The sequence below is a fragment of the Prosopis cineraria genome, unplaced genomic scaffold, assembly GCF_029017545.1.
Source record: "Prosopis cineraria cultivar Desert tree isolate PC_DT_omini unplaced genomic scaffold, ASM2901754v1 PC5, whole genome shotgun sequence".
Lineage (NCBI taxonomy): Eukaryota > Viridiplantae > Streptophyta > Magnoliopsida > Fabales > Fabaceae > Prosopis > Prosopis cineraria.
The window spans coordinates 14,120,379-14,133,079 of record NW_026555336.1 but is presented as its reverse complement, the minus strand read 5'-3'; the positions used below and the strand labels follow the sequence as shown (position 1 = coordinate 14,133,079).

At 29.5% G+C, this 12,701-nt stretch overlaps 1 protein-coding gene across 1 annotated transcript in view; it reads right to left on the bottom strand.

The window, feature by feature from the left end:
- The window catches only part of LOC129310756 (uncharacterized), a 46,511-nt gene extending 35,672 nt beyond the window's left edge, over positions 1-10,839 (bottom strand). Inside the window, exon 1 of the mRNA XM_054952672.1 lies at positions 10,671-10,839. Within this exon, the coding sequence (XP_054808647.1) occupies positions 10,671-10,839 (169 nt within the window). The remainder of the gene's footprint in view (positions 1-10,670) is intronic.
- Between the last annotated feature and the right edge of the window lie 1,862 nt (positions 10,840-12,701).

Sequence of the window (12,701 nt, the reverse complement as noted above, 5' to 3'; positions counted from 1 at the left end):
CCAGGATCAAGAACAATTATTATAACTACTATGATAGGATAATATTTACAAAACAAACATAAAATTTATAAAAATATAAAAAAAATTAACTATTGATAAACATTTTATGCTAGTATTACAATAAATTAAATTAGATCTAACTAGAATAACAATACCTGAAAAATTAAGGTTAGAATTAGATAATATTTTAGGATATTATGAAAACAAAAATAATCCAAGAAGATTAATAACTAATGATAATATTAGACAAAGATCATTAATAGTTAGTACACCTACATTAGTATAGAAGAAGAATGGTCACAAGTAAATATGATGAGATAGTTGAAGATAACTACATGACTGAAGAAAAAAAAAATAAAAAAACAAAGATATGCATGAAAATATAAAATAAACTAGAATAGAAATAGAAAAATTAAGAAAAGGACAAGAAATAATGAATAATAATATATGGTTCATACATGCACAAATAGAAAAATCAAAATTAGAAATATTTGATAGAGAAAATGGAACAAATTATGCAAAAAGAAAAGAAAAAGAAATATAACAAAAATTAGAGTTAGAAATAGAAGAGAATTAAGAGAAGAAAATGAAATAAATAAAGAAGAATTTGAAGAAGCTGATAGAGCTGCAAAAATAATGTTAAGAAATTCTAATATAAACCCAGAAAGAAAATACACAAAAACCCAAACAAAAATATATATATATATATATATGGCTAAAGCAATAGATGAATTAGAAGATGACGAACTAAGTCAGTTAGAAGAATTAGAAATGGAATTAGAAAAATTATTAAAAAATGAAGAACATGAAAAAGAGAAGAATTAGAAAATGTAAGACAAGCATATAAACATTTGATAAATAATAATATTATGATGAAGCTTTTATAAATATGAAAAATTCATAATTAGTAATTCATGAACAACCCTAGAATATCTCAAAATTTGAGATTACTAAATTTAGATGACCCATCATATAATAATATAATGTAGAATTAAGTAGAATATCAAAGAAACAAGAGATGAAAGAATATTAGAACAGATGAAGAGAAGGTAAGTTATGAAATTAACTTTACAAAACTAAATAAAATAGATTTTAATAATATAACTTTATAAGTTACTATTAAACACCAAAAAATAATGAATTTTACCAACACCTTTACAAAATTAACAGCAAAAGTAAGTAAATTAGTTGAAAATAAAAATGGACATGGGATAAAGATAAAGAAAATAGTAAACCAAATAAAAACTTTATGTCAAAATCTAAACTAAATTAACTATTCCAGTAAATAATAATGTAATATGGATAATTTATATATATGCTAGTGAAAATTATTGGAGAGCAGCTTTATATCATATCAATAATAAAGAAGAAGAATAATAACTAGATATGCTAGTGGCAAATTTAATGAATCTCAAACTAGATATCATTCTAATTGAAAAGAATTTTTAGCAATAGTAAAAGCAGTACAAAAGTTTGAATTATTTATTGTTAACACTAGATTCATTATAAGGACTGATAATACTCAAGTAAAACATTAGTTGAATAAAAGAATTAAAACAACTCAATTATGTAATAAAATGTTAATTAAGTGGCAATCAGATATGTCTTATTGTGATTATGAAATTAAATATATCAAAGGTAAAAATAATCTTGTTACAGATTATTTGCCTAGATAGAGCCAAATATAAAGGAGACAAGTATGATAACAAATAGTGGTGATGGTGGTTCACCAACTAGACCAATAACGACCCCACTAGACCAAGTAACCATGAAGGTTAATATTCTAGAAATGAATATGAGCCTGATTACTGGATAAGTAAAAATAACTATTCAATCATTATCTAAAACAGTGGCTCATCTCAGAAACGAGATGAATATTTTGACAAGTGGAGGCCTTAAAGAAATCTAAGGAACCATTATTCCAATCCCCTTAAAGACAAGTAAAACAAGTAATTGATGTCTCAACCCAGACATCTGATTCTCAATTCTAGTCACATAGTCCAACTAGATCTAGTCCAATAATTCTATTCATCGAAATAGTAAAAGAAGCTTGAAAAAGCCAAAGCCCAAATAGTGACTAAAACATCTCAAAATAGTCCTACTTCTACCTTTTTAGGAGAAGAAGACCAAGTCCAGTAACCTCACCTTCTTTTAAAACTGTAGACCAGTATAATTTTTTAAACTCCTCATCAATAAGACCAATCATTGTCTCCTTCCAAGAACTAACAATATTAAATATGTTTCTCATTATTCCTTCAATAAAGTTATTATCTACCCAGGCACTAACCCAAAACTTGTAAAAAAGCCTTTTTACTTATGGCCTTATAACTCAATATATCCCTCCAATAACATGTCAGAAATATCTAGACTTCCAAATTATATCAAAGATGCTACAAAATATTATTTTGAAATTGTAACTCAATATTGGGTTTATATTCGGTGTTACTTAACAATAGCTAAAATAACTCCTGATAGATTTTATCCTCTAATTAATCTAATTAATTTTAGGACAACAAGACCTTTTGAGTATGACCAAAAAGAAAAAGAAGGTATTATAAATGATGAAGGTCTTCAATATAAAATTTTCATTATCAAAGCACAAGAAGTGAACATTGTTTTCCAAGAACTCAATAGGATAACAACTGTATATGAAACTTAGTGGACATATTTCACTGGACCTACTACATGTATATTCTTAGTAGGAAGAAATAGTAGGACTCCAGAAACTTTAATAATTAGTATGAAAGATTAAGAAATAATCACATGGAAAATGATGAAGGAACTAAAAGGAAAATATGTCAAGCATTATCTAAATATGCAATCCAAAATGCAAGTATTGTAAAGAAAGAAGACAAGCTGATAAAGACTATAAAGATCCTTCTATCAACATGAATATTTTGGATTAGCTTTGTCGACATGCAAGGACAAAAAGAAGATGGCAAAAAAGTAGCTGACAAGACAAAAGTAGTTGTCAACTCTTGAAGAAAAGTAAAAGACAAGTCATTGACTCTTAAAGAAAGTAAAGTGGAAGACAAGCAACTGAAAGTAATTTTGTTTCTTGTAAATTACTTAGACATACTTGTTACTCTTTAATACTTGTAAAAGTTGGAATAATTGAAACTACTACTTTTATTGAAGTAAGAAAGAGATTAGAAAACTCTGAATTCAGATTATAAGAGAGAGAATTGGAATTCAGAAGTAGAATACTTGACTAATGATGCCTAATGACTAAGCTTACAAGGCTTTATATAAAGCTGGCATATCAATCCTAGTTACATAACCATGGTTATTTGAAGATAAAAAGTAACTCTAATAATTCCTACTTTTATCAACATTTATATAATAATGAAGTTATAAATTTAGTAAAAATATTAAATACAGCAAAGGAAATAAAAAGAAAAAAAATTAAACAAAGATTATTAGAAAATTATAGTGATAATCCTTTAATGCATTAGGAAAAGTCTAAACCATTAGCAAAAATAAAATTAAGAGATTATAGTAAAGAAATAAATTATAAATTGTAACATCCCAAAATTTTAAAACTCAGATTTATTTTAAAAAAATAAAATAAAATATTTATAATTAAATTAAAATTTAGAATAATTTGATAGAGGTCTAGAGTTTGAATTTTTCTCAGCAAAGGTTTGGTTTTATTTGATTTTTAACTATGAAAAAATTACAAAAGTTGACCTAGGCTTTTATGCTATAATAAAAATGTTGGGTCCTTTCTTGTAATTTTTCCCAAACATTTAGATCAGCATTTTAAAGGAAAACTGGATGGAGGAGAAACAGAATGAAAAGGAAAGAAACAAATGCGTGAGAGAGAGAGAGAGAGAGAGGAAGAAGAAAGGATAAAGAGAGGGAGTTAGGCTCGAATCTAGGAGGCTTTGCGACCATTGCAACATCGGCTACGCAATAGGTAAACTTCTTACTTCAATCCTCTTCTCTTTCTCTTGATTTTTTCAATTTTTGGAAGAGAAATTTCTGGATTTTGATCTCAAAGGCTTTATTCTTATAAGCTTTTATTTCTTTGGATCCTAGGGAGGATGTTTTGAGTTTCTATATAGTGATCTAATATTTTGAGTGGATAATTGGATGAAAAGAGGTGTTTTGGGTACAAATTAAACCTTGAGAGATTGGGTTTGCTCCTCAATGGTTTAAGCTTATTGATTTAGTTATAATTTTGCTATTTGAGCCCAATAAGATTTAAATTAAGGTTTGGTTTTCATTATAAGGGCTAATGGTGAAAGTTAGTGACACTAAGTGAAGGTTTTTGATTAATTAAAATTATATAAATTTGAAATTAACCTAGTTATGACTAATAAATGGTTTTGGTGATTAAGTGGTATTGTGTGAATGGTTGGTTTAATATATGGACTATTGGGATGGATTATGGCTCATTGACCCAAGTTGTGTGGTATGAGTTATAGTCTTCATTAATGCTATTTGACATGATAAGTGATGTGGATCACTTATATGTTGTAGGAATTGTTGGTGGAATTTTTTCGGAAGTTAAGGAACAAGCCGAGCCCTATTTTGTACAAGAGGAACCCTTTTGGTACCAAGGGTTGAGGTAACAGAGAAATTTATATTTCTTATTACTTTGTTTTAGCTATTTTTGAATAAATATTACTAGCTATCATGCATTACATATTTTAAAAGATTAAATGTGCTTTATAAGGGGTTATGGGGTACTACTACTTGATTATAGTGCAAATATGTTTTCTAATTGTTTAACAACAATGTTTTTATGGAAACGAGATTTGTTGCATGTATTGTAATAATAAAGAATAGAAGTTGCACTTAGGGAAGTGTAACTAAGTAAGGTATCTTAGATAGGCTAAGGAACCGTTTAAGGGAGATTTATAAATATTATACTGCCTTAGAGTGTTGAAGTGGTCAATACTTGGGAAAGGTAGACACGAATAAAAGGCATGATCTCGGTAGGAGTTCACCAATGAGAAGGTGTGGACTTTTGATATTCCATGGCACACTGCTAGTACTTAGTGTTTCCTTACGTATTATGGGCTCAATGCACTAAAGTGGTTAGCGTATTGAGTGTTCGACACCTCTCAGTGGGGGAGGAAATCCGACATATAAAGTGTGAGGTTGAGTGCCTAGGTGAAGGTAGCCTTCACATGGAGAGTAAGTCGGGTTGGCTCTAGGACGGAATTAGCTTTGACTGCTCAGAATTCACATCGAAGGGGCATAGGCGGTTCGGTGGATTAGATCATGCCTTAGAATATGTTTTGTGCCTGTGGAGGTACAAGTAGGTATAAGGTTTACCTGCGAGTTAAAGAGTGCCAGGGGGCATTCTATTGGTCATGAAAGGCCATATCGGCCTAGGTCATGCATTCATGTATTTTAAATGGCTAAATTATATACTATGTTGAATTTATTATTCGCTTATTTGATTATGGCTTGTTTGTAATAATCAATGTAGATTTCACTGTTACTGAAACTGTGGTTGTCTCACCCCTTTCTTTTCAAATATTCTAGGTCCAGGCGAAGGAACCAGTGGAGGACGGGGAAAGGAACAAAGTTAGGGGTTGTTTGTAAATTATAAAGAACTGCAACCCCTTTCTTTTAAGCAAATCTATTGTAATGTATTTAGGATTAGGATGCCAGTAGGATATGATTATATATATGTGCGTGAGTATGTGTGGATTGTATGGCTTGTGTATGAATTTTTAATTGCTTATAGACTTGTGGCTAGGAAACTTGGCTATGGTATGTGATTTTGATGGATTTATTTAGTAGACCAAGTTTCCACTACAAGCAAATATTTATTTTGATATATATGTGATTCCACAAGCAAATGCAAAATGGCATTGCAAATGGTGTGTTATGGGCAAACATATACCTTGGATAGAGAGAGTGGGTGTGTAGGCCCCACAGAGATCTCTGAGCCAAGTGAAAATATTTAACGTGTGTATTCATATGTATATATGATATTTGGAATAGTTTTTGGCCACTCTTGTGTGATTTGTGCATTTTGGGGGTTTAGGCTCCCTTTTGGGAAATGGCACTCGAGTGGTCAAATTTTGGTATAAAAGATTTTTTCTACCATTTAAATGTTCTATTAGGTTTTTTTAGTCCTATTTGACGTGTCCAAAGTGTTCCCACAAGTTTGTGACCATTAGGATGAGATTTGGACAATTTTGAAAATGGTTTTTACCAAAAACCTGTACTTTTGCATCTAGGCGTCCAAATATTAATCCGATCGTTAGATTTCTCTAAAATTTGGGTCACAAGTAAAAATTTTATAAGCTTCGTGTGGGCTTTAGAATCATGTCGATCGGATATCGGATGGAGAAACGATGCATTCCGGAATTTGGTCCAAAGGAGCTGTCATGACAGCAATAATTGATAATGTTGCAACATGCACAAAATTTAATCCGTCCGTTGGATCTTTCCAAAATTTGGTATACTAATAGTACTATTTAAAAGTGACATGTGAGATTTAGAATCGCTCCGATTAGGGGTCAGATCATGAAATGGTGCACCCTGAAAGTTAGTCCGGAGGTGCTGTCATGACAGCAAAAATAGCCAATCTTGAAAATTGGCCCAGGAGGGCTGTCATGATAGCAATATTACTGTCATGACAACATCTTTTTATTTTACTTTCGTCTAACTTGCTTCCGTGTGCCATATGTAGAACCTAATAGATTTTTTAAGGTTTTGAATGATTTATTTCTTAAGTTGGTTAGAGGATTAATTCCTTAACCACACTTAGTTTATTTGAATTATGTGGTTTTTGGATAACTCAGGGCAAGTGTTACATAAACCCTATCCATGGACTGAAAATGAAAAATGTTACTAGAAGAAGTACAAATAATATTAGAAAAAGAAAACCCTAGAGAAAAAATGATGAGATTGAAAGAATATGCTAAACTTTTAGAACAAAAAGTATATCAACTAAAGAAATATTGTAATGAACAATTAAAAAAAATAAAGTATGATACAGAACAACTAAGAAATGAACAAAGTTTAATAAAACATAATATTTAGAGAATAATGGAAGCTTTAGGAATATACTGTCATAATAATATAGAAGAAGAATGATCACAAGTAAATATAATGATAATAGTTGAAGATAACTATATGACTGAAGAAAATAATAAGAAAACAAGATATCTATAAAAATATAAAACAAACTAAGGTAAAAATAGAAAAATTAAGAAAAGGACAAGAAATAATAAATAATAATATATGGTTCATATATGCAAAAATAGAAAAATTAGAATTAGAAATATTTGATAGAGAAAATGGAACAAATTATGCAAAAAGAAAAGAAAAAGAAATAAAAAACAAAAATTAGAATTAGAAATAGAAAGAGAATTAAGAGGAGAAAATGAAATAAATGAAGAAGAATTTGAAAAAGCTAACAGAGTTGCAGAAATAATGTTAGGAAATTATAATTATAAACCCAGAAAGAAAATACAAAAAAAACGCAACAAAATGTATATATAAATATGGCTAAAGTAATAGATGGATCTAACAATATTCTTGAATTAGATATTTGTCTATTTTCATATTGTGCTAAAGGTGTTGGTATAAATTTATTATTTTTTGGTGTATTAAAAGTAGCTGTAAAAGGTATATTATTACAATCTGTTTTTATTTGGTTTTATAAAGTTAGTTTCATAACTTACTTCTCTTTCATCTGGTTCTAAAATTCTTTCATCTCTTGGTTCTTTTAATATTCTACTTGATTTTATATTTCTATTATTATACCATGGGTCATCTAAATTTGATGATCTAAAATCTTGAGGCATTCCATAGGGTTGTTCATGAATTATTAATTGTGAATTTTGTATATTTATAACATTAATTAGACAATGATAAAATATTAGAGGAATGGAGAATTTGTATTATATTATAGATTAGGATTTTTAGACTTCCCTTTGAATTTTCAAAAATAATCATAAATATTTTGAAAATCATATCTTGAGCTAGCGAAAATTAAATAAATTTAATTATGATATTATATCTAATTTGAATTTATCTCATAAATTCAAATTATAGAACTGATATGATATGTTCTTCTATTATGTTACTTATTAAATTTAATCTATTATATAAAAGTAAATTTAAAACTAATACAATACAATACAATATAATATAATATATACATATTATATTACACACACACTCGAAGAAAAGGGGACATGCTTTAAGTGAGAGTCAGAAAAAGTCCTAACAGTAAAACACAGTGAGAGCCATGAAAACACCCTAGAGAAAAGAGAAGTTCAATGTTTATGAAAACAGCTAGATGTTTTGAGCGCTAGCATGCTGTTTGAGCTGAAAGCTGTTTGTATGGATACTAGTAGAGGGAGTAAATCTACGTTATTAGCTCCTGAGGTCCGAAACACTTGAAGAAAGCATGTGAAAAATTTGAAGACAGAAAGGTAACTCTTCTATCTACCTTAACTTAAACGAGTTCAATTGGTCCGCAATAGTAATTGGGGATTTAAATTTTTATTCTTCCACTATGCCTTCCCAATCCAACATGGAAACCATGCTTCGGTCTTCATTATGTGTATATAATATTTTGGATTTTAAATGCTTGTTTTGAATCGGATCCCATTGAGTACACTTTTAATTTAGCTTCTTCTTAAATTATTATGGTAGGTCTATTTTATTATGTTTAATTCTTTCTACTATGTTATATCCTTATCTATCATGGTAGTTGACTTTTAAAATTAAGTTATTGTATGAAAAATTCTTTTCTATCATGGTAAGCTTTTTTTAAAAGTTAATGTGATTCTCAATTACTATGGTAGACTCTTTTTTGCTATAGTGGGGTTTTGAAATAATGTTCCTTGTTTATTATATCATGGTAAACCTTTTATTACCACAATAGAGTTTGACAAATAACTTTTACTCTTTATTACTATGGTAGATACCTTTTAATCATTGGTAAGAGCTTTGCAAAGTTGAGTTTGACTAGTTACCTTTTGTTGAGAAAAATTTGGTTTAAAAATTTATAGTGTTACGGTTGGGCAGAATGAGGATAAATCTATATGTGTAGTATCTCAATCCCTATACTTTTATATTCTTGTTCTCTTGGTTCCTAGTTTTGGAAACTCTATTTATCTTTAAAACTTTGTTTTGATAAATTGGATTTCATCTCCTTTACTCAAATTATTAATTTTCTTGTTTTAAAGGTTTGCAAATATGTTTTTCTAGGAGATTCGGTTTTCTATGCTTATATTCAATATCCTTTTGAAAACTCCTTGCAATTAAAGTATTTCAAGTTTACTTAAATTAGTTTTGATAAACTTCTATTGCACCTTCAAATTTTCTAAACTAAGTGTAAAATTTGTGTTTAATTGAAAATATGTCAAACACCTAATTCGCCTTCTCTTTTATGTGTTGTTGCCTAATCTTTCAACTAATACCTAGTTTAGATAATAATGGTGAAAATAGCAAAAGATTTCTAGGGACTAGTTAGATGTAAGCTCAAGTGATTAGAGCTAAATCAAGATAAATTACTATTTGCAATCTTTCTCCCCTTAACTCATTACTTTTCCATCTTACTTGTTCATAATTTATTTTTCTGGATAATTAATATTCAAATTTCTCTTCGTCAACACTAGTTTTACAATTGATTAATTTGTTTTAAACATTTACCGCCTATTTGGATTGCAATTAGGTATAATTAATTATGAACAAATTAATTAACATGGTTGATTTTGATTATAATTAATTATATTATAACGTGATCATGTATTGGATATTATTTTTCTAAAATTAATTTTGATAGAATTGAAGATGTTTAATTGATTTAGTTAAAATTAATTTTAAACGTGTAAATTACCATAAGGAATATTACTTTTGAAAATTAAAATATTAATAAAGTTATATATAATGTTATTAAATTAATTAAAATATTAATAAAATTGTATATAATGTTATTAAATTTGTTCAACTTTATAAAATATTGATAGTTTACTCCTAACTTTATTGACTCATTTAATTTACTTAATTCACCTCTCTGTTAAAGAAACATGAAAGGCTGTTTTTGAAGTGAATCCCGTTAAAACCCCTAGCACTTCTTGAAGTAAATTAAAAGAGGCTAACAATCATTAGAGTAAAGCTCCATATAGAATACTCGGCATTCAATATGAGCGTTTCGATGACATCTAATTTTGGATTTCGTGTGATAAAAAGAGATGTTTCTATTGCCAAAGGTTAATCAAGCCAGTCACTTCTTGCTTTCTGAATCCATAACAACTCCTCAAAAAGACAAACCTCTTCATAATCATTTCTCCAGACAAATTCAAGTTGATTCAAATAAGAAGAGAAGGTGTGATTCTTTAAGGCTCTATGTAATCCCATGAACCTCGCTCTCAGGCGATGTTTTCTTTTTCCAATATGCTCAAAGGTCTCAATATTCTACAACGAACGGCTTGTGAAAAGTTGTGTATGTTTTCTACCATTCTCACTTCTAAGGACCAATTATCTCAAACAAGACTAGGAAACAGTGGGCGAGAAGCCTATATAGCCAAAGAACTTGAAAGGCCTCTGTGAAAGGGGAGGTTCGTGATTGAGTTATTCAAACAAAAAGCAAAAACATAAATCCAACTGCAATTAGGTCAAGCCTGGCAAGAAGAAGACCATGTCGCAAGGTATATTTAAGGCTAGAGAAGTTTAGATCAACAAACCCAATATAGAAAATGAATAATCTGAAAACAGATCAGTAGCGTTAATGCCCTTGAACATCAGCCTGTGGACAATGGCGTTAAAATCCCTAGCGAGAAGCCAAGGGTGATCATCCAACACAGTGGAGACTGAGCTAAAGTGAGCCTCAATAAGTCGAATTCGGACTGCCATAGATAGCAGTGAAAAAGAACCATTCATCATTGAAAAGAAGATAAATCTTCATGTGGATGAATTGGTAGTGATTATTTAGAATTGGGCAAAATTTTTGCCCTTAAACTATTCACTCCAAAATGTCTAGTATTCTAAACTTTTATATGGTACAATTTTCCCTTTGAACTTTTGAAAATGATCCAGTACCATGCCATTAAAAAAAAAAACTTTGATTCCCCAAGAGGGCCTCAAAAATTACAAAAATACCCATAAAATTACAAATAAATACCCTATAAGAAAATTAATCTTTTATGCACTACATAGCATATTCACACAATTACAATAAATAGTCAAACAAAGGAAGTTATTCAATTACTTCAACCCCTCTATCACTAAAAAGGTTACTCATAAATTTCAACTACCACAACAACTTATCATAAGCTTCCTTTCTCAACTCACACATTCAATATGCCAATCTAAACATATTTGACACAATTTAGTTATTTGGTCTAATTTGACCAAAAACACATGTTTACCACTTATGGCTATATTTAACCATATATTCTTTTTCACTTATCTGTCTTAGCTTCATTACTACTCAATTATTACTTTACATCACCTCAACCGGTCTCATTTCAATCAAACATAATTTTTACCCCTTTCTCTCTTTAACTTAGGACCAAATTGAGCCCACTGGTTTGAAGTTCTATCATTCAACTTTAAACCAGACACAAAACTCTAATTTAATTCATGAGAACCTTTTTATTATTATTGTGCAAGAATCGAATTCCTAAAATTTCACCAATTCAATTTCTCTATAACTTATATTCAGAGAAATTTGGGTAAAATGGAAGGTAACAATTATACATAGCTTACCCGCTAAGTAACTGATCAAAAACACCTTTCATGGCTCCGGAATATCTTGCCCTAGCACACCCTTCACTTTTCTCCTCTCCCTTTTGTATGATTTAGATTTCTTACTTCTAAAATTTCCTAACTTAAGAAGTCACTTTTTGGTCCATGCACCGTGGGGCATGTAGCACAAGTTGCAATGCGTGGCACAGTGAGAAGAATTCTCATCACGGAAACTTACTTCAACCCAAAATATGATCCTCTCATCCGTATTTGTTCATACAACATCCTAACAACTTAAATTATGAAATAATCATCCAAATCTCTAATCTTACACTAATTACCACTTTACCCTCGATTAACAGCTAATTATGGGATTAAGAAATTCAGGATCCTACATCTAACCTTTGGGTTGTGGTGCTAATGAAGTTTTAGGATTTCAAAGTGAGGTTTGAAGTAAACCTTAGAGCTAATTAGTTGAGCTAAGAAGATTATGAGTTATTAATGGTGTTGATTAGTCTAATAAGAGTCTAACTAAACTAATGGAACATAAAAATAGATTTGGTTATGGGTAGATGATCACAATGGAATTTTTGGGTTTAGGTTTTAATGAGAGTTAATTAAGGATAATTAGTTATTAATGACTATTGATGTATTTGATTGTAGATTGACCATTATTGGTGCTATTGATCTCATTGGAGGCTCCGTTTAATATTCATGAGTACTCTTGATTAGTAAATTTGAGGTGACCAGGAATTTAATTATGGTATATCATTATATCTGTATTTTCATTTTAAGCATTATTATGGATGGCTTGAAATGAGCTTATGGATGAATTTATTGATTTTCAACTATTACCCAAATATGAAACATGGCTCACTATGATGAAGTGCTTGGTGATTATATTTATATAGATGCTATTTGATATTGAAATATGAAATGTTAAGCTTGGAGTGGTTATGACATGAATGTGTGTTAGCATGATGAGTGACTGTAATTGATGATATTTGAAGAATTGTGATAAGCATGCA